Source organism: Rhinolophus hipposideros (assembly GCF_964194185.1).
Source record: "Rhinolophus hipposideros genome assembly, chromosome: 11".
In the NCBI taxonomy this organism is placed as follows: domain Eukaryota; kingdom Metazoa; phylum Chordata; class Mammalia; order Chiroptera; family Rhinolophidae; genus Rhinolophus; species Rhinolophus hipposideros.
This window is the reverse complement of record NC_138057.1, coordinates 71,024,526-71,046,856: the sequence shown is the minus strand read 5'-3', so window position 1 is coordinate 71,046,856 and position 22,331 is coordinate 71,024,526. Positions and strand designations below refer to the sequence as shown.

Here is a 22,331-nt window from a genome sequence, read left to right as displayed (position 1 = left end):
TTTTTTTCCTTATAACAAATGCTGTAGCAAACATCCTTATATATAAATATTTATCCACTGTTTTTTTTTCCCTGATCGAGGTATAATTACTGGGTCATAGAATATGAATATTTTAAGACTGTTTTATAGATATACTCAAACTGTGCTCCAGGAAGATTATTCTGTTTCCCTAGATGAGTGATTTTTTTAAGACTATTCAGCATTGGGTGTTAGCATTTAAAAAATTCTCTCTGAACTTGGCAAGCCAAAAATAATTCATCTTTTAAAATTTCTATTACATTTAAATTCATTTAGTGTCCCTGAGAGCCACATCGAGTACATAAGTGTTGGTGTAGTTAGGTAGGATCAGGTCTGAGTTTGAGTGATCATTGACACTCAGGTTCATGGACACTCAGGTTATTGACACTCAGGTGACGCTCAAGGTCATCGACACGCAGGGTCATCGACACTCAGGTCATCGACACTCAGGTCATCGACCCTCAGGTGACACTCAAGGTCATCGACACTCAGGGTCATTGAATTGCTTGCATGGGAATCTGGGGCAGGCGGAGTCATTAGAGGCGAGAGCTCTAAGAAGAGCCACAGGGACTGGAGGGTAGGTCTCTGGGGGCTGCTGTTGGTTTAACCAGGGCTCCAAGATCTGGAGTTTGAAATCCTCATGCAAAGGCTGAAGAGAGAATTGAAATACAGTGTTTGTATAATTTAACAAAAACTTTAATGATTACAAGACAGCAATAATGGAAATTTAGAATAAGAAATTGTCACCTATAATTCCACCACTTTAATAAAGTAACTTTGTTTTTCAGTATCACCATTCAGTCCTGCTGCAGCTGGGCCCCCCATCTAACCAGAGGCTAAAGACCATCTGTGTTCTTGGGTCACGTCCTCCGTCCTGGGCGTCCCCCGGGTCACGTCCTCCGTCCTGGGCGTGTCCCCCCGGTCACGTCCTCCGTCCTGGGCGTCCCCCGGGTCACGTCCTCCGTCCTGGGCGTGTCCCCCCGGTCACGTCCTCCGTCGTGGGCGTCCCCCCGGGTCACGTCCTCCGTCGTGGGCGTCCCCCCGGGTCACGTCCTCCGTCCTGGGCGTGTCCCCCCGGGTCACGTCCTCCGTCCTGGGCGTGTCCCCCCGGGTCACGTCCTCCGTCCTGGGCGTGTCCCCCCGGTCACGTCCTCCGTCGTGGGCGTGTCCCCCCGGTCACGTCCTCCGTCCTGGGCGTCCCCCCCCCCGGGTCACGTCCTCCGTCCTGGGCGTCCCCCCCCGGGTCACGTCCTCCGTCCTGGGCGTCCCCCGGGTCACGTCCTCCGTCCTGGGCGTCCCCCCGGGTCACGTCCTCCGTCCTGGGCGTGTCCCCCCGGGTCACGTCCTCCGTCCTGGGCGTCCCCCCGGGTTACGTCCTCCGTCCTGGGCGTGTCCCCCGGGTCACGTCCTCCGTCCTGGGCGTCCCCCGGGTCACGTCCTCCGTCCTGGGCGTGTCCCCCCGGTCACGTCCTCCGTCCTGGGCGTCCCCCCCCCCGTCACGTCCTCCGTCCTGGGCGTGTCCCCCCGGGTCACGTCCTCCGTCCTGGGCGTGTCCCCCCGGTCACGTCCTCCGTCCTGGGCGTGTCCCCCCGGGTCACGTCCTCCGTCCTGGGCGTCCCCCCCCCCCGGGTCACGTCCTCCGTCCTGGGCGTCCCCCCCCCCGGGTCACGTCCTCCGTCGTGGGCGTCCCCCCGGGTCACTTCCAACGTCATGGGCGTCCCCCCAGTCACGTCCTCCATCCTGGGCGTCCCCCCGGGTCACTTCCAACGTCGTGGGCGTCCCCCCGGGTCACTTCCAACGTCGTGGGCGTCCCCCCGGGTCACTTCCAACGTCGTGGGCGTCCCCTCGGGTCACGTCCTCCGTCGTGGGCGTTCCCCCCCCGCCACGTCCTCCGTCCTGGGCGTCCCCCGGGTCACGTCCTCCGTCCTGGGCATCCCCCCTACCCCCGGCCACGTCCTCCGTCCTGGGCGCCTCCCCATGTTGTGTAGACTCTAGATTGATTATGTTGAGTGGTGCATGCTCTTCACACTGAATAGATTTCACATGATTTACTTAGTAATTTCCTCCTCTGTGAACGTTTTGGCTATATAAATAATGCTAGAATTTCTGTCTCTTAGAATCCCTAGATAGCTTAGGAGGAGCGAGATTACTGGTCAGCTGGCACAAACATTTTACACTAGTTAAATATGCTGCCAAAACATTGGTCTAAAAGGCTGGTCTCGTGTATGTGGCCCCCAGCAGTATCGGAGTGTACCCGTTTACTGCGTGTTGTTGAAAGACATGTTCCCTGTACTCATTCGCTGTTGTTGAACGTCAAATACACCTGGTTTAGATGCCGATGGATGTACACGGCGTGGCCTCCGAAAGGTTCATTTCCTACGGGGGTTGAAAATGTTGTGCATGATGAAATGCGAAGCGCTTTACAGTCCAGAGCTAATAATGCAGCTTATATAATGGGTGCAAAAGGTCCCTGTGGGATGGAGTCGTTAGGGAAACCTCCTGAGAGGAGATGACACTGGAGTTGGATGCGAACGGTAAGATTTGAGGAGCCTGTGTGCCTTTCTGGATGAGGAAAGGACGACGGGCCAGAGGGGCCTTTCGCTGAGGTGCGGTTTTCACAGCTCTTTCCGCCTTCCCAGTGTTTTTAGGTTAAAAACGTGTTAGGTAACAGTTTTGGGTCTTTCGTGTGTGGTTAAAATAGCTCGCCCCTGTTCTCCTTCCCTGTCGTCATAAAAATATTCCTTCAGTAGAATTTGGATGAGGACAATACACAGACCTATACCTATATATAAAATGTATGATTTTTTTTTTTTTTTACATTGCAACTTATTCTTGGTAATAAATAGCTAGATAACTATATCAAGTGGATATGCTGTAATTATTTACCTGCTCCTCTATTGTCAGACATTGTTGGTTCCATAATTCACTTATTCATGTAAACCTTGCTGTTTCTAAAATAATGTTGGGCTGCTATTGGTAACAAGATGTAGTCTTAGGCGAAAAGCGCCATTTAGTGCCTCATGTAGCTGGGTTCTGCCAGAAGGGAGGGGTGGCTGGGACGCGGTCAGGACCGAATCTGTCTCCGCCAGAGCTGGCCGCTGCTTCTTGCATCCGCTTACTCCAGTTCCAAGGGGCTGGGCCCATCATTGCCAGCCCTGCTGGGATCGTGTCTTCCCAGGTTATTACTCAAGGGGCAGGGGAACTCACCCCACTTCCCCCGCTGTCTGCCTGCCGGGACGGCGGGAGGGTGAGGTTCCGAGAGCCCCCACTTGGGTCACGTGCCCATTTGTTTGTGTCAGAAGTGTGCGTGTGCGCCGTCATTGTCCGCTTCCTCTAGAAGCAGGCATTTGGAGGGGGATGGGCCATCACCTAGTGAAAGTGCCGTTTTGTGTCAGGGCACCCGGCAGACCAGACCATAGCTGTGCACGCTGAATGCTTCCCTCAGCTGAGCTTGTTTGCGACTAAGCGTCCTAGCAGCTCATCATGACTCCTTTGCTACATCAGGTCACATATGTTTCTGATAAGATGATGTGGCCATGGTTTCTTTCTTTTCCCATCTGTATTGCATCACAGTGGTACCTCTATGTAGCTTCTGGTTATATTCTAAGAGTTTGGCGGTGTCCGTTTCCTGTGATTGTCTTACCCCAGATCTCGGGGTCGCTGGCATTTTCAGAGTCTGGGGAAACTTGATGAGGTTTGCCTTTTGGGGCTGGGGTGCACGCAGAGGTAGAGCGTGGCCGCGGACTGGCCTTGCTGTCTGATCAGCTTGTTCTGTTAGCAGGGCTCTGAGTCACTAGAGCTTGCCACTCAGCAGCTGCTCCACTGTTGCATTTAGATGGAAACAAACAGAAAACCAGACCTTTCAGTGGCCTGCGTTTCTGCCTGGGAAAGGAGAGGACCACTGAACACTGTGCAGGCTCTCCACGAGGCCCGGGGGTGGTTCCATAACAGAGACATAAACAAAGCACCGCAGGAGCACAGAGGAGGGAGGTGGGAGGTGGCAGGATCAGAGCAGGCTGCTGGGGAAAGTAACCTTTGAACTGGTTCTGAAGTTTGAGATAACGGTTACTAGATAGGCAAAAGAGACGGGGTTTTGTACAGACGTATGTATGAGAATGTATGTTGTTTTTGGAGAAACAAAACAAGAACACCCAATTTTCAGTATTCTGGTTATTTGAAGCTTTAAAAATGGTCATTTATTCCTCTTGGTGTTTCAAAAACATTTTCAGAGGTTTGTGGGTAGTCATAAAATTAAATGAGATCCAAAATAAAGATAAAAGCATGAGGGTCAAGGAAAAGTGAGGGCGACTAGTGGAATGGAACCAGTGAGTAAGTAGCCTTGCGTGTGGGATTCCCATCACAGTACTGAAGAGGGGACTTAACATTCAGCTGGTATCTCCTGGCAGCGAAAGTAAAAAGGGAAATTCAGTTACAAGGTCTCCAGTGTCTGTAAGATGAACATGGTAAGATAAAAGGACGGCTCTTGCCAGCACTCAGGCCTGAGGGAAGGATTGCCTCTGGGGGGTTTTATAAAGAGTTCTCTGAGCAGTTGATACAGAGTTTTTGACAATACCCTATTCAATAAAAGCAATTTTGCACGGGGCCAGATCAATGTCATCCAGGCCGGTAAGCTTGTAAGCATTAAGGTTTTCAGTCCCTGGGACTTAATCTAGCTGTTGCCCATTGTTCTCGTTTCTTGGGCAACTGCAAAATCAGTAGGGGATACTGCAGCCCTGTTTACAGAGGAGCCCTGACTCCAAGCCTTTGCAGTGGTCCCCAGTCAAGCAGTACTGGATTGTATAGCCTTTCCTGAATTCTTTCTGATGGAAAGCCAACCAGTCCTGTTTTTGGTGTGATCAAACCTTCCTTTGCTGGTGCCAGAAACATTTATTGCAGTCTCATTGTACCTACTCTTAAGCATTTCAGAGGGAGACAATGCCTGTCCGAAATGCAGCTTGGATAGAAGCATGTGAATTCACTGTGTGTGATCCTGGCTGAGAATTCCGGCCAGGAGAGTCAGTCTCGTATGTGTTTTCATTGCCTGTGATTGCAGTGCCCTAGTGCCAGTTGTCTCGGCATGTGTTGCAATTTGCAGTTTATTCATTTGTTTATCCAAGGCACATTCATTGAGTACGTGCAGTGGTGCAGGCGCTGTTGGCAGGCACTGGTGAATACAAGTTTGGTTTTTTACTTTGGAAGTCTTTTTACAATGAGCAAGTTCAAAAAGTGAGGTTCTCCCAGATCGATCCCCTTCATTGTATTATACCTCCTGGCCACCAGAGGGACCCATATCCCTTCAAGGAAATTCAGGCAGCTTTTGCAAAAAACAAACACCCGCTTCTCCAGTATTCCCAAGTCAGTGTCCTTACTGTGATGTGCAAAGTGTCCTAGCTTCTGTGGCCTGTGACAGGAATGCTGTGTGGATTCTCACATCCTTTCCCTCACATCTCTGACTTTGATCCATTGTGTGGCTCCAGAGACAGAAGGTGGTCCTTTCAGTGTGCGTGCGTGTGTATGTGCGCATGTATTTGATGAAGGGGATAGAGAGAGGTAAATCTTTATCTCAGATGTGCTATTTCTGGTTCAGGTGTTCTGTGTGCCGCTTGGGGTGGGTGAGGGAGAAGAGCAAGACATAGTCTTTTTCTTCTCCTTTAGAAGCAACGTGTATTAGACATTGGTTTAGCCCTAGTCCCCAGACAGTCTCATAATGCTCTCATCTGTTACGAGACCTGTCATCCGCTGTTCTGACAAGCGTGTGCTTCAGTACCTGGGCACTTAGCGCTGTGCGGATGCATTTGCTGGCTAAAGCCCAAAAATCTAATTAAAGTCGTACCTGTCACCCAGCTGGTTAATCCCGTGTGCTTTGACAGGAGCGGGTTTAATTTCAGGGTAGTTTGGCCTGAACCCCTCTGGTTCTCACATGTGCGTGTTGATGGATAGCTCCAAATGAGGCTGTGACAGCACTCAGAACTTCTCCTGGTGAACCGTAATCAAAACATGGCGTTTGGAAAGTGTCTGTAGGCCGACTGCTCGGGCTCAGACCACAGACCTGAGGCAGTGTGATTTTTACCCAGGGACAAAGCTCCCTCTTTGCCTTTTTCGTTTGTTTTAATCAGGTGTAAAGATGTTGATGTATCCTTGTAGAATAATAAGTGTGAAGTTTAAGTGTCGATGTTGGAAGAAGTTCTGTCTTTGGAAATTCTAGTTTTTCGTAAGAGAGGCTGAACGCAGAGACTTTGGAGTTAACCTGGATTTGAATCCTGGCTCCATCACTTACCACCTGTTGGACTGTGAGCCAGTGACATCGCCTCTCGTCCAGTTGTGTCCATCTTGTCAGGAAAACAGAGGTCATTTGTAGGGATTTATAGGAGATAGGGTGTACCACGTAGCTTAATCCCTGGCACATCGTAAATGATCAGTAAATAGTAGCTGTGTGATGGTGGTGATGATGGTGGTGATTCCGCCGCCTGGGGAGCTAGAAACAGCAGTTTAAGTCGGTGTCTTTGGAATGGTGGAAAGCAGTGCTGGACTTGGCTGGAATCTCACCTTCAGCAGGTGTTTAACTCTCAGTCTCTACATCAGTTCCTTAACCTCTGAACTAATGTTTTCTCCCCTAAGCTGGAGTTGACGATATCTACTTTAGGATTAAATACACGAATAATAAAATGTAATGCAGGGGAAAATGCCAGGCACATAGAGGTAGATGCTCAATGTGTTAGAATCCATCTCTTCTTTCCTCTTTTCCTGTTTTAATTGTGTGGCAGGTGCTGCCTCAGGGCCCTGAGTGAAGGACAAACCACTGCTGCTTTCTAGAGCCTAACGGACACTGGACTAATGTGCTCTGCCCTTTTACCAGTCAAGTCAACAAAGCTGTACATTTCTGCCTTGAGCAGCACTCACCTCTCTTCTGAAGAAAGTGCTTGTGTGTTCCTTTCCAGCTGATTGATCTCTCTAGGAAGGGAGTCACAGCCCTTTCAGAATGACAGACTCTGGAATGTCTCGGTGGCTCGTGCATGGGGCTGCTGGGGAAGCTGCTTTAAAAGGCTGTTCCCATCAGTTTTCATATGGAATTGCCCTAGTCTCCCTGGGGCATAAACAGAAGGGTTTTCCCTTATCTCCGGTTCTTACTTTATTATTTCTGTGCCAGGCTCTGTCCTGGGCACTGGGAGTATAGGACTGAATCAAATCAGACACAGTCTCTGAAGGAATCTAGTAGAGAAATACAATAGAAACGCAGGCAACGAGCTAATTAAAATAGAGCACGATAAGTGCTGATAGAGGGATGGACCACATGCTTTGGGAACACAGACACGGGAACTGTGCTCAGAGGGGGCAGGGAGGAAGGGAAGGTTCATAGAGGAGGTGGATTGGAGCTGAGACTTGAAGGGTAAGTCGCCGTTTGCTGGGAGACGGGAGATAGAGATGCATTCCTGGTAGAGGGGAGGCCTGTGCAAAGGCTTGGGGGGCATGGCTGAGCTTGGCACAAGGGGCAACGGTGAGTGGGGCCAGAGGAGAAGGCAGGTATGTCCCACTGCATCGTTCAGGTGGGGTTTTAGCTGTGCAGTGTGTGACAGCTGTTACGTGACTCAGCTGGGCCGTGGCCCCTGCACAGCTCCAACTCCTTTGTCCATTATTTCCCAGCTTTCTGGTGAAAGTCACATGGAGGTCCTTGCTCAGAACTTCTGGGTCCTCACAGCCTCATGATGTTTGTCAGTTCTCCATGACAATGGCTGTCTTATTCCAGTGGCTTCCATTTATTTATTTTAAGCATATGGGTTCATTGATCAAATGAACTCTTCTGGAGAGGAAACAAAAGTGGAGCTGCTCAGGGTGAAGTGAGGTAGGCGGCGTGGCACTCGCCCCTCCCCATCATGTCCTGCTTCTGCCACAGCCCCGCTCCCCCTGGGGCTCCACAAAACGGGCCTTGAACACCACTGTCTCCTACTAATTCTGGGAAGTTGTACATCACTGAGTCCCTATACCTCATTGAGATTTTGGAGAAGTTTCCTTTGTGTATTTAAAGGTAACTACCGAGTACTTTGACAAGCTTTCTCACAGTGAAACCTGATAAGGTAGAAATTTGATGGATGAGAACCTTCTCATTCCCCATCTGGCCAGAGATAAAACAAACTAGCTGACTGGAGAAGGAAGTAAGGGCCTGGCTTTTCATTTCTAATGTGATTCTGAGATTATAGGGATATTTTACTTTTCAGATAATCTGCTTTTAAAAACATCAGTCTGCTTGAAGGCAGCTCGGATTTGCAAAGGCACCGCTCACTTCACTGTTGGTCCTTAGTGTACCTGCGAGTCTTAAAGGAAAATTGCCCATTAGGGTAGAAATTCAGGCCACTCAATCGATGTCATCATACAAGGTTCGTCTGGGGCCGGAGAGGGGTTTCTAAACCTGTCTCCCGTGTTCCTATTTGCTCAGGAGCGAATAAGTCAGATGCATCCAAAGCGGCAGATGCCTAAGGATGGTGACTTCTTACATTACAATCAGATAGAGGTTTTCATGCTTTTCCCCAAATCGACTGAGAGAATTTCTGGAGGACGGTCCAGGAACATGTAGTTAGATGATACTGATAGCCATGCATGGGTGTTGCTACCCCTAGTGCTTCTTGAGCTAGCTTGGAAAAACCACTAGTTTTGTGAAAAGAAAAGCCAAATAGACATACCTGCTTTTAAATCCTGATTCCATCACCCTTTACTTCGGTTAAGTTGCTTTTACGTTTTGAACTTCAGTTTCCTGATTGGTAAAGTGGGTATAACCAGAATATCCGCTTCATAGAGTTGTTGTGAGAATGGCATGAGGGGGTGGATGTAATGTACCCGGCACGCTCCTGAACACCACAGACGTTTGTAGGAAAAAGTGGCAGGTGGTATTTTGGGAGGAAGATTGCTGAGGGCCACAGTAGTCAGGGAGGACTTAGTGGAAGAGGTGGCCCTTGGATTGGGCCTTGCAAGGTAAACATGCTGTCTCCCGGCAGAATTGGGGGCTTTTATTTTATTTTTCCAGTTGGAGGTGACTGGGTGGTTACAAGCGCAGTGCCTGGAGAGTGTGTTAAGGAAGTGGTTGGTGACAGACGGCGGAAAGGTAAACGAGAGCCTACCGGTGGGAGCTGGAATGACGTCTGTTAAGGTAGCTTCATTCTGCAGTTAACTCGCCGCCACCGAAGGGTTCTGGGCAGAGATATAATGATGAAAGCACGTGCACGTGCTTTGGTGGGTGAACCTAGAGACAGGGACACGAGTCAGGAAGCTTTTGCTGTTGACCAGACGAGAGCTAAGTTCTGAAGAAGGCAGTGGCCGGGGAAGAGGGAGAGGAGGGGTTGAGTGTGCAGGGAGGGACACTTTCCTCCCCCAGTTCGTCAGCTTCTGCCCCTCTTCCTTCCTAAGACCTCCTCAAGGGCCGAGCGGTGACTAATGGGGTGAAGCAGAGTTCACGATATTCATTGGGCATCCTGGCTAATGGCTGGGCTGTTGTGCCTTGGGGCCAAAACCCAAGTTCCACATTCTTTTGCTTCCTGACTGCAGAGCTAGCCCGGCCTGGTCCTCGTTGGGCTCTGGCTCCCTCAAGCTGCATATACCCTCCCCACTCAAAAAAACACAAACGATTTTATCAGAAAGCCCTGCTTTGGGTGTGAGATTTTCAGACTTGTACTTTGAGCCCCAGTCTGCGATCGTTTCTTATGTTCAGCTCCTTTGAGAGCCCTGCGGGTGGCAGGGGTTGTTGGCAGGGCAGGAGGTGGGCCTCGTGTCCTTGTGAAAGCACCGAATCCTCACTCCTCACCTCATGTGCTCTGTATGGAGGACGTGCTGGACCAACAGGACTGGGTTACCTGCTGGGCGACAAGGTGTGAGGGAGAGGGAAGCACCTGTGGCTGCGTGCGTGGTGGTGCTGTGGCCACACGAGGAAACCTGGGACTAGGGGTCAGCGCGAAGGGGGTGTGGGGACGAGGGGCGGTGACAAGGGCATCATTTCCTGCGCACGTGCTTCCGTGCTGGGCATCCATCTGGCATTCTCTCATGTAACCCTCCGAGGAGCCCAGGAGCTTGTTATCGTTATCCCCATTTACTGGAAAGGAAGTTCTCATCAAGAATTATAATTATCTACCTTTAGCCACTCAGTTCATTAGCAGTAGTGCCAGGATTCAAGGCTAGGTCGGCCTGTCTTCACAGCCCAGGAATATTGAAGGAGGTTTGGGGGAAACCACCCAAGATGATCTATTTTCAGTTCTGGTTGTTCTGCTCAGGTGAGACATGCCGTCTCCATGCCTCTCCTAAACATTTAGTAGAACTCCACTGGTGCCGAGCACATGAGCCGGTCTTCCTTGAGTTGCCATGGCAGCTGCTCCTTCTCAGGGCCACCTCAGCACACGTTCCCCCTCCCTGCAGTGGTCCCTTCTCTTCAGGCCTTCTCTTCACATGAGGTCTAAGAGCCTTGGTCCTGCCCCATTCATTAGCAGCAGGGCCTCTGTCTCAGGCTGGGCATTCCCTTCATCTGAGTCCTTGACAAACTATAACATTAGCTTGGGGTATTGGAATTGACAAGGAAAGGCCATGTCAAAGAGTGGTTTTATATTTCTTTGGTCTTAATATTGCAGTTGGGTGGAAAGAGCACAGAATTTAGGGTCAAACTGACTAGGGTTTGAATTTCAGCACTAGAACTTACTGGTAAAGCTTTGTGAAATCTCTCAACCTCTGGGAGCCATGGTTTCCTTTCTGGAAACACAGGACTAATGACATTGACCATGTAGGCAGGCCATCATTAGGGTTAGAGATGTTTTAGATACAAAGTTAGAGATAGAGACAGAAATATAAAAATGCCTCGGCCCATGCTTGGCTCTTAGCTGGTGCTCGGTGAATAGTAGTTTCTATTCCTAATGCTTCTAACAAGAGAAATGGTTTATACCCTTTGCTGTCCTTTCCTTGAGACCCTGATTTGTGCTGAGGGCCTTCTACCCCTCAAAATGTTCACACACAAATTTGCATAGACTCCCGGGGCCCATTCAATGGACCTCAGGTTAAGAACCATGCATCTTGAGGAACGACAAAGCTCCATGTGCTTTGTGGGACTCTGGAACTGGTCATTTTCATGTTGTCAACTCTGTTAGGTTGGGGGAACATGTGCAAGAAATGTGACAATATATTAGTAGCCTTTCTCATAGCACATGTGAAGTTCTTAACCTGTGGAGCCGAATTAAAATTTTATAAGCAAATGAAATGGAGAATGGAATAAATTATTGCTGAACACACACACACACACACACACACACACACACACACATTAGAACTTGAACCAGACATCAAAATATGGGTCTGATAGATGTTTGTATAAAGGAGGGAACTAAATCTGGGAAATGATGTAAGTGAACCTATAATTACTGTGTACATGAACGGTGCATACTCTTTGCTTAATACATAAACATTTTAAAATTAAAAAGTTGGCATGACCTTTCTAGACTGGCAGGCAAATTTATTGTGAATTTAAAGATGTACCTAATCATTTAACAGATTTTTATGGTTCCTGTTCTTCTCGGGGACAGGTTTCTACAAGCGAGCACCAGATGACTGTTGTGGATTGGGATCAGTGCGAGAGAAATCCAAACCCTTATTGCACTGCGGAAGTGAATGAGAGGTTTGGAATCAGAGAGACCTAGAATTAGGCAGGTGCTGTCCCTTAGCGACTGTGATCTCAGATAAGTTACCTTGTGAGCCTGTTTCCTCATTTGTAAAATGAGGGCAGTCCCATCTACCTCCCATCCATCCATCCATCCATCCATCCATCCATCCATCCATCCATCCAACAGGTATTTATTAGGTCCTGTTTCGGTTTATCTATTGCTTCATAACAAATGACCCCAAAATTTGGTGTCTTAAAACAATAATCATTTTATGGTATCTCATGTTTTTTGCGCGTCAGGTCTTTGATAGGGCTCAGCTGGGTGATTTTACGCTCTGTATAGTCCAGGTCACTCCTGGTTTTCAGCTGGCGGATGGGCTGGTCTGGAGGGTTCATGACTCTTCACTCACATGTCTGGTGCCTTTTGGAGGATGGCTGGAAAGCTAAGCACCGTTGGGATTGTCAATGGGAGCACCTGTGTGTGGCCTTCCCAGCATGGCAGTGTTGGGGTAGCCCTTCTTCCTTAGGTGACTCCGTTCCCAGAGAGAGTGTGGCAAGAGAAAAGAGTTGGAAGCTTCCAGTTTCTTATTCTTTTTTGTTTTCAATCTAGTTGCGGAGGGCGCAGCTCACTGGCCCATATGGGACTTGAACTGGCGACTTTGGTGTTATGAGCTCCATACTCTAAACACTGAGCCAATTGGCTGCCCACTGGCGACTCAGCTCCAAGCTCAAGCCGTTGTTTCCAATCTAGTTGTGGAGGGTGCAGATCACTGGCCCATGTGGGAATTCAACCAGAAACCCTGTTGTTAAGAGCTCACGCTCTAACCAACTGAGCCACCTGGCCACCCCAACTTCTAGTTTCTTAAAGCCTGGCTCCAGAAACTGGCAGTGTCACTTCTGCTGTATTCTGTTGGTCACAGCACTCATTGCATTGGCCAGATTATAGCTATAGGAAGGACATAGGCTCCACACTTCTCAGCGGGTATAAGGTCAAAGAATTGATGGCTGTCTTTATTTTGCCACGAGTGCCTACTATGTGCCAGACACAGATACCATCGTAGGTGCTGGAGATACAGCAGTAAACAACATCCACAAAAACCCCTGCCCTTGTGGAGCTTACATTCTGGTGGGGAGACTATAAACAAAATCCGTAAATTAAGTACTACATTCGAAGATGCTATCGGGAAGAATAATGAAGGGAAGGGATCTGGACAGTGAAGTTGTGGTGGGGCTAGTGAGGGGACAGCCTTGAGGAGCTTTCCAGGCAGAGACAGCAGCAAGCATAAAGCCTTGAGCTGGGAGTGTCCGTGTACGTGTATGTAAGAGAAACAGCAAGAAAACCAGGGTTGCCAGAGCAGAACACGTTGAGGGGAGAGCAGCAGGTTAGAGGAGAAGAGTCAGCAAGGCAACGGGGTTCTGGGGGAGTGGGGCCTTGCCCGCCTTCGTAGGTGCGGGCAGTCCATGACTTAACAAGAACGTGCCGGGAACCGTAGTAGCCACTTGAAACACAGTAGCTCTTATTTCCAGTCGAACCCAGGTGTGCGAGCTCCCAGGTCCTGACTCCATGGCTCACTGCTCAGTAGTGCTGGTGCACGTTCTCATTCTGATTAATAACAGCTCACAAACACAGTCCAGGAGGCAAAAAAGTCATGAAAGTTTTGAAAGGTACATCCTCGTCTCGAATATCTCGAGTTAAGACAGATGGACTCTGTCTTGGTGGCTTTTCTGATGTAGGGAGACAGTGAGTTTGTGTGTTTGTGTGTGCACACCATGGGTGATTCTTGAGAGATCAGCTTTTCATTAGACCCACCCTGGAAAGTATTTCCATCAATGGCCAGACAATTTGCACCAGAAGAAATCCAAACAGTCGTCAAATATATGGAAACATGGTGGCAATCAAAGGAATGCAAATTCAAACTCTTGTGAAGAACCATTTCATACCAACAAAATGAGCAAATAGTTAAGAAAATAATCAGCGCTGGTGAAAAGACAGATCAAAAGTTAGAAAGAAATCTGTTTATGCGCAGAGCTGTCCTTTGCTGTATTATCTAAAAGAACAAATGATGGGAGGCAGTGGGGAAATAGAGGAGTGAATTATGACATACTCATTGAAATGGAGAAATGTGAAGACCGTGGTGTCTTTCACTGAGCATCTCCTAGTGACCACATCTTGTCTTTTCCTTGGAGGAGGAGGAGGAGGAGGAGGGAAAAAGCCCAGTTGTAAGCTCGGGGGGAGCAGCCTGTGGACCTTTCTCATCTCTACTTTTTTTTTTTAAATAACTATTTTCTTGACTTTATACCCTTAAACTTTTCTTTTTGTTTTTTAAATGTTATTTTTGTGTCATCATTATTTAATTGGTGTATGCTCTTCGTAGCTTGTGGTGTAATGGAATAAATTGGGAAAAATCCAAACCAGAGTTAAAAATGTGTGAAAATGATGGCTGCAGATGGACAAGGACTGATAGGAACGTACCATTGGAAAATGGTTTAGTTTGTTGGCATGACTGTATTGTGGGGGAATGTTCTTATTCTTTAACTTCAGAATTCTGTTAATGTAACTGTAGTATTATTTGTATTAATATGATTTTAAAAAACCCACAAAAAAACCCTTCTTTCCTCCCTTGAGAATTGAAGTTCTATTTACTGACTTTTACAATTCATGACAGGCTCTTCGTCCAGTTGTTCCAGATTAAAGGTTTAGGACAATCTTATCATCTGTTTGTACAAGAGAAAAAATAACATTTAATTTTAAAGTGGTTTGTTTCTTTTGTAAAAATGTTACTTTAAAAGTGTTTACCCCCTTAATGTTAACCTCCAAGTAGAGACTATGAAAATATTTTTTAACATTGAGAAAAAAACATTATTTTTTAAAAAATAACATCTATAATCACATTTTGGTATTTTTTCCAGGCTTTTAATATACTTTAAAAATCTGCTTGTTATGGAAAATTTCAAATACGCACACAAAAAGGGAGAGAATGAACCTCTCTGTACTTGTCAGCCAGCTTCAGAAAATTCACACCTAACCTTGTTTCCTCCATACCCTTCCCCAACTTCCTCTCTTTCAACACTGAAGTACTTTAAGCAATTCCCAGACATATTTCATGATTTTTCAGTATGTTTTTAAAAAAATACCATTTTCACTTCAAAAAGATTAATACTCTCTTACTGTTACCAAATAGCTAATTAATGTTTAGATTTCTCCAATTGTCTCATTTAAAAATTATTTTGCATAGTTTGTTCAAATAATGATCCCGACAAGGTATACACATAGCACTGATTGATATATCTCTTTTAAAAAGTTTTTATTTTGAAATAACTTTAGACCTAGAGGAAAGTTACGAAAATTAGAATAGCGTTCTCATGTATCCATCACCCAGTTTCCAGAATGTTCCTATCTCCCCTAACTGTCGTTCTCATCAGAATTGGGAAATTAACACTGATACAATACTATGTGCAGACTGAAGCTGAACTTTGCCAGTTTCCCATTAATGCCCCTTTTCCGGCCCAAGATGTAATCCAGGGTCCACACGGCCTTTAACTGTCACGTATCTTTAGTCTGGGACAGTCTTTGTCCTTCATGAGTCCTTTGAGGTGTACTGGTCAGTTGTTTTGTAAATGTCCCTCAATTTGGGCTTGTCTGATGTTTCTCATGATTAGGTTGAGGATATACATTTTGGGCTAGAATAGCGCTGAGGTGATGTGTTCTTCTCTGTGTGTCCTGTCTGGAGGTGCCTAATGTCAACTTGTCTTATTACAGGTGAGGTTGGTGTCAGTCACTCGGTGAAGGTGTGGGGAGGCGCCTGGGTTTCTCCACAATAAAGTGACTATTTTTTCCCTTTGTGATAGTATTGTGTGGGGAGATACTTTCAGACTTTGTAAATACCTTGTTACTCATCATACTTTCAAGAATCTAACCATCCATTGATGATACTTACTTGCAACAGTTATGACGGGTGCTTTCTTGCCTCATGGTGATTTTTTATTTCCATGATTCCTTCTATACTTACTGTAATTCTTCTGTCTCTTCTCCTGCATTTATTTGTTACTCAGTTATTTGTTTCTATCTATATGGACACATGGATATTTGTTTTAGTCTGTGGGTTGTAAGCCATTACTATCATGGCTTATTTTCTTGCTCAGACTGTCCCAGATTCGGCCATTAGAAGCTCCTTCACCTTGATTCCTGGGCCTTTTCTTTCTTTTCTTTTTTTTTTTTAAAGGATTTTATTGGGGAAGGGCAACAGGACTTTATTGGGGAACAGTGTATACTTCCAGGCCTTTTTTCCACGTCAAGTTGTTGTCCTTTCAATCTTAGTTGTGGAGGGTGCCGTTCAGCTTCAAGTTGTTGTCCTTTCAGTCTTAGTTGTGGAGGGCGCAGCTCAGCTCCAGCTCCAGTTGCTGTTGCTAGTTGCAGTGGGCGCAGCCCACCATCCCTTGCGGGAGTCGAACCGGCAATCTTGTGGTTGAGAAGATGCGCTCCAACCAACTGAGCCATCCGGGAGCTCATTGGCAGTTCAGCTCAAGGTGCCGTGTGCAATCTTAGTTGCAAGAAGCAGAGCCCACCATCCCTTGCGGGACTCGAGGAGTTGAACTGGCAACCTTGTGGTTGAGAGCCCACTGGCCCATGTGGGAATTGAACCAGCAGCCTTCGGAGTTAGGAGCATGGAGCTCTAACTGCCTGAGCCACCGGGCCAGCCCCCTGGGCCTTTTCAACATGTCTCATCGTCTTTCCTTCCTTTCCTTCTAGGATCCAAGTTGTCCTAGACTCTTCTTGTATTTTCTTTACCCCAGTCCTGGAATCAACCATTTCTTCAAGGACCTTTTGTTTCTTTTACTGAAGAATGGTATTTAGAAACCAAGATCCTAATGGAAAGTGTCCTCATTACTACTGGGGTGTCATTACTTCTAGACCTTGTCAGTGGCCAGAGCTTGGGAATAAACGTAGGCATATACTGACACATCTACAATTCCGTGTCCAACTCTGTATGTGAGAGAGTGTGTGTATACATATATATTAAGAAGGTTAGGGAAAGCTAGAATGAACTCTGTGGAATAGTATGAATTCGTGAATTCACACGAACCGTCCCTACCTTTCTTACTTTGTTAGTTATTGTTTAATCCACAGGTTCTCCCTCTCTCCCTCCTTTTTAAATATTTTTTTTGTAATTTATTTGTTGAATTAGTTGGGTCATTTGTTCTTTACAGTTTTCCATGTTTTGGATTTTGCTGATTGTGTTTTTGTAATGTCGTTTAACTTGTGTCTCTGTTGACTGTCTAGTAAGCTGGTAGTTTGATAAGATGCACGATGAAATTCAGGTTTAATTTTTTTGGTAAGATATATATTATAGGTGGTCATTTGTACTTCCAATAATATTTGATAGTTCCTGTTTTTGCGATGTTACTGGCCATTGATGACTTTGTAAATTGGTGATAATTTAACCTCCCCATTCTTTTCTTCATTTATGGCTGAATACTTCTATAAAGAAAAGCTTATTTTTCTAGTTAGTTACCCTGGGATACAGTTCATGCAGGAAAGACAAAATAAGAATTTACCAGAGGTAATTGTATTAGTTTCCTATCGCTGCTGTAACAAAGTACTACGACGTTGGTGGCTTAACAACAAACATTTATTTTTACAGTTCTGGACGTCAGAAGTGTGAAATGGCCTTACCACGCTAAAATCAAGGCTGCATTCCTTCTTTAGGCTCTAGGGGAAAATCCATTTCCTTCCCTTTTCCAGCTTCTAGAGGTTGCCTGTACTTCTACACCCCGGCCCATTCCATCTTTGCAGCCAGTAATGGCTGGTGATGTCTTGTGTGTGTTTCCCTCTTCCACTTTTAAGTATCTTTGTGATCATATTGGACCCACCTGGTTAATTTATCTTAAGTTCAGCTGATTAGTAACCTTAATTCTATCTGCAACTTTTATTACCTTTTGCCATATAATTTATCATATTCACAGATTCTGGTGAGTAGGATATGAACATCTTTGGGGCGCATTATTCTGCCTATTGTAGTGAAGGTTTTTTTTTTTTGTGTGTGTGTGTGTGTGTTTAAAATATCTTTATGAACTCAGACTTTTAATAGTTTTTATGTATTTTAATTCATTGTTATTATCCTTGATGTTCTAATTGCCCTATCTGTGGACAGTGGAAAAACTTATTCAAGTTGACTCCTGAGTTCTTTGGACATGAATGTGGAGTCTGAAAGCTTTCTTCCTTTCTGACATGAGATATCTGGGTTCATATTGTATATTGCTGCCCCAGGTCTGGAATCATCCCTTCCTGTAAGGCAAACTTTAGTGTGCATCAGAATCACCTAGAAGGCTTATTAACACACACATTGATAGTCCCTACCTACCTGCAGAGTTTCTGATTTAAGAGGTCTGGAGTGTGGGGTCCAATAATTTGCGTTTGCAGTTCCCAGGTGAAGCTGGTAATGCTGGTCTGGGGACCACACTTTTGAGAACCACTGCTTTTTGGTGGGAATGCCATTTTGGTGGGAAACGGCATTTAGAGACTACAGTCTGGATGACAGAGAGGATGATTCTAGACTTTTTCAGTAAGGGAAGGAGATAACAGAAAATAGAAGTTCCTACTGATTATTTCCTATTCAAATTTAGAATGACACTTTTTAACTTCTTTTATATTGTATTTGTTTTCTGTTAGGCTTACAGTCTTGGCTTTTATGACATTCATAATTACTTATTTAATAAATATATACACGCACAGTTTCAGAATAACAATACCAACATTATTTCTTCAAACACGATGCTAAAATCTGTTTAAGATTTTTTGCAGCAGCCCCTTTCATCCTTAGAGAAATACCCCATTAAGGATGTTCAAATTGCTCTGCTTTAAAGTGACTGAAATAATTTCTTTCCGCTTGGTTAACCGATCAACCCCATACACAGTTACATTCATGTTTTGTTTTTGTTCTGCTTTCAGTTTTAGGGGATTTTTATTTTATTTTTTAAATAATTAAACATTTAAGTTGTTTCAACGTAACATCTATAAAATAAATTCTACTCTCTATCTCTGTCCCTTCTAGCTTATTCTTTCTTTTTCCTTGTAGGTAACCATTTAATTTATTTTATGGGTAAATAAGTGGCAGTGTTATGCAAACTTTTTTTCTACTGGGGTCTGCGTTCCTCCTCCCTCAGTAGTGTATTCTGAAGGTTACTTTAGGGCAGCATATTTACAGACTTGAGTCCTTGTTCCTTTTTCTTCATAGCTTCAGAGTGCTCCATTATAAGCACATGCCATAGTTTATTCCTTTATTGGTGGACATTAGGTTGTTTCCACCCTCACGCTATTATGAACAGTGCTGCAGTATTTCAAAGAGCACATATTTTGAGGTAGTTATAGTCACACTGTATACTGTTTTCTGCTTTTTTTCCCCCTTCACATTATATAACATGAGTAGTTCCATGTTACTTTGTAAATGTCATGATTTAAGGCAGTGTTGTTGTTTTTTTTCTGATTTTGAAAGTAATATAAACTTACTTCGAGGTTTTAGAAACTCAGAAAAGTAAAAAATTAAAAATCAACTGGAAATCACCCACCGTCTCTCTGCTTAGGTATACTGTTATTATTTTGACGTGTTCCTTCATAGCCTTAACAACATTTTGTATGAACATTTAAAAAACAATCATCATATTATATAGTATCCTGTTTTACTTGTACTCATATTTGTGCATTTTTCGCACTGTAATCTTTTTATAATTAGTTTCCTGTGATTGGATAGTGTCTTTCTGGTTTCCCAGTATTATAAATAATGTTGTGATAAATATCTGTGCATAAAGCTTTTTCCAAATTTCAGATTATTCTTAAAATTGGTTTTCGTGAGGCTTTAAATGAAAAGGAAGCACAGATTTGTTAAATCATCTACGAGCTTGTTCTATTATAGCAGTAAGGTAAACAGGTGAGACGTCACCACCTTGAAGTTTATGGCAAGTAAATTCCATTTGTTTCTTTTCCTTCTAGGACCTTAGAAACGAAGTTGAGAAATTACGCAACGAAGTGAATGAAAGAGAGAAAGCAGTGGAGAATCACTACAAGAGTCTGTTGAGTGAAAATAATCAAACGTTGCACAGTCAAGGGCCGGTGATCGGATGTCTAACAGGAAGTGCCAGTCAAATGGACAAGGACTTGTTGCTTCAGGTTCCAAAACTTTTTTTCTTTTGTATTTAAATCTTTTGACATGGCATAGGGCTTTTTTAAAAAACTGCTTTGCAGGAACATTTATGTAAAAATAAGGATGGTAAAAATGATTATCGTCTTCATTGCTATATATCAGAGCACCTTAGAGCTTTGTTTTTGTCATTTGGGCCTCCACGGGCCGGGAGGTATGTCTGGCCGCACAGAAGCTCAGTGAAGGGAGGGAACTTATCCTGAGTCACATGACTAGAAAATGGCAGGTCCAAGTCAGGCCCTGATCTGTTTTGCTCTAGCGCCCAGCTTGCTTCTCTGAGGTACTTTTGCTGCCCGTCCTTGCTGTTCCTTATTCGTGCCATGCCCTTTCGTTACGCTGTACTTTTCCTTTAACCATTCGTTTTTGTCCGGGAATACTGTTTTTGTGTGATCGTGTAGTGAATTTTTGATTCAGTTCAGACTTAAAGGTAGCCATCATGGATTCGACATGGGTGTTTAGCTCTGCTTCCTGCTGAAGCCTCATTAACATGGCAGCGAAGGGGCAAAAAGGTGCAACCCACAGGAACAGGAGATTGGGAGTGGTACCACAGCAGGTTGCTGTTTGCATGATAAGTGGATGGGCAAGTGGTAACCACAGAGGATTCCACTTTCTCCACATTTCTGGCTCATGCCTTTGGGATGAAAAGCTAACAAGAAGCAAACAGATTTATCCTGCAGAATCCAAGAAAGCTCAGAATCAGGTGGTACCTGGTTCCTTTGTAAACAGGAGGTTTGGCTGGCGTGCTGGGCAGTTAGGTGACCTTTTTCTCTTCATTAGCAGGAAATAGGAGCTTTCCTCTCTGTGACCTTAAATCAGAGCGCTGGCCTGGGGTTCACAAGGCGCATCTGAAAGCAGGAGCAGCAGTTCTCTGTAGTGGAGGGAGCAGAAGTGTGCAGCCCTGGCTGTGGGATTCCTCTGAGAGAAGAGACCAATAGCTGCTGACAGTCAGGGGTCCTCTGATAAAACAGCTGAGTCCCCACCTGGTCATCTCGCAGTGAGGATGCCTCTGACAGACCCTTTCCACACCCGCAGAGCGCTGAGAACTGTCACATTTTAAAATTAGTTGGATGGCTTGCGTTCACGAAACAGGAGAAAAGAGTCTGATAGGAAAGGTAAAGGCCAAAACAGAGAGAACAAGTCTCCTTAAGAGGAGCTAGAAACAGTGGAGGATAGGAAGAAAACTAGACAGCTTTTCAACACACTGAACGCTGACATCTTTAGAGAAGAAAAGAAATCGGGCTCTGATAAGAAAAGAAGAATGACCTGTTGGAAATTGGAAGTATGATTATAGGTATAATAAGTTTCGCAGAGAAAAGTTAGAAAAGTTGGAAGATAAAGTTGAGTAAGTCTTCTGAAAACAGAATTAAATAAACAATCTAAAAGATGGGATAAAGGGAGAGAAAAGAAGAAAGTAGAGGCTTGATTGAAGAGCTCCAATATATGAGTAACAGGAGTTCCAGAAAGATAGAACAAGCAAAGCAGAGGGAAGGAAATTTTCAAAGTCATAGAAAATTTCCAGAATGGAAGGACAGATAGCTCTATATTCAATGGCCTGCTCTTTTTCTAGCACAATAAATGAAATAAGACCTATAGTCCAAGGCATGTCTGTGTAAACTTTCAGAACACAGGGGTAAAGAGAGGATCCGAAAGGCTCCCAGAGAGAGGAGACTGTGGGTCCACATACAAAGGACCCAGACTCGAAATGACATCAGCCTTCTCAGCAGCAACACCGGAAGCCAGAAGACAGGAGAGCAATACTTTGCATTCAGATTTTTGAGGAAGAATTCTGTACTCAGCCAAGCTGTCAGCAAGCGCGAAGGCGGAATAAAGGCATTTTCAGCCATTCAGTGTCTGAAATCATCTGCCTCCCCTGTACTCTTTGTTGGAAGGAAACTTCTGGAGGAATTAACCAAACAAGAGAGACATGGGATCCGGAAAGTAGGGAATTCATGCAGGATGTGAAGGCAAGTCCCAGGCAGGAAGCTGGGCCACGGATGTGGAGAGCCTGGATGTGAGCTGTTGAGGGAGCACTGCCGTGGGGATTTCTCCAAGAAACTGACATGGAGCCATCATTTACTTGACGTATTTGACTTTGTCTAGAGGAATTTTTCAGTTCTTCTAGAGAGTTTGGAGATAAATTAACATTAAGTACATAATTTAGTTTTATGAACTAAGTAAACAGAACAAAGCAGTTGGTACTAATTCCGAGAGAAGCAAAGAATTTGAAAATGAAAGGAAATGTAATCATGCAGCTCTACGTATGGCTGAGCTGTGAGCAGTGTTTGTGTGGCTATAGTAATGTAAATGTGGAATGTTGTTTAGCTAAAATTGTGCTGTAACTTTTAGGAAGAGTGTTGGGGGGACAGATGATGTAAGAGCTAAATTTTTAAACTTCTCTGATAGGAACCAACAGATAAACTCTAACCGAAAGAAATCAAGAAATGTGAGAGTAGGAATGTAATACAGAAACATGGAAGTAAATAGAAGAAAGAGCT

General features: G+C 45.2%; 1 protein-coding gene across 2 annotated transcripts in view; it reads left to right on the top strand.

The window, feature by feature from the left end:
- Nucleotides 1-22,331, top strand: part of CDK5RAP2 (CDK5 regulatory subunit associated protein 2) — a 170,626-nt gene that overhangs the window by 53,069 nt on the left and 95,226 nt on the right. For both annotated transcript variants that reach the window (XM_081065527.1, XM_081065526.1), the window contains exon 13: nucleotides 19,629-19,805. In XM_081065527.1, the coding sequence (XP_080921653.1) occupies nucleotides 19,629-19,805 (177 nt within the window). The remainder of the gene's footprint in view (nucleotides 1-19,628; nucleotides 19,806-22,331) is intronic.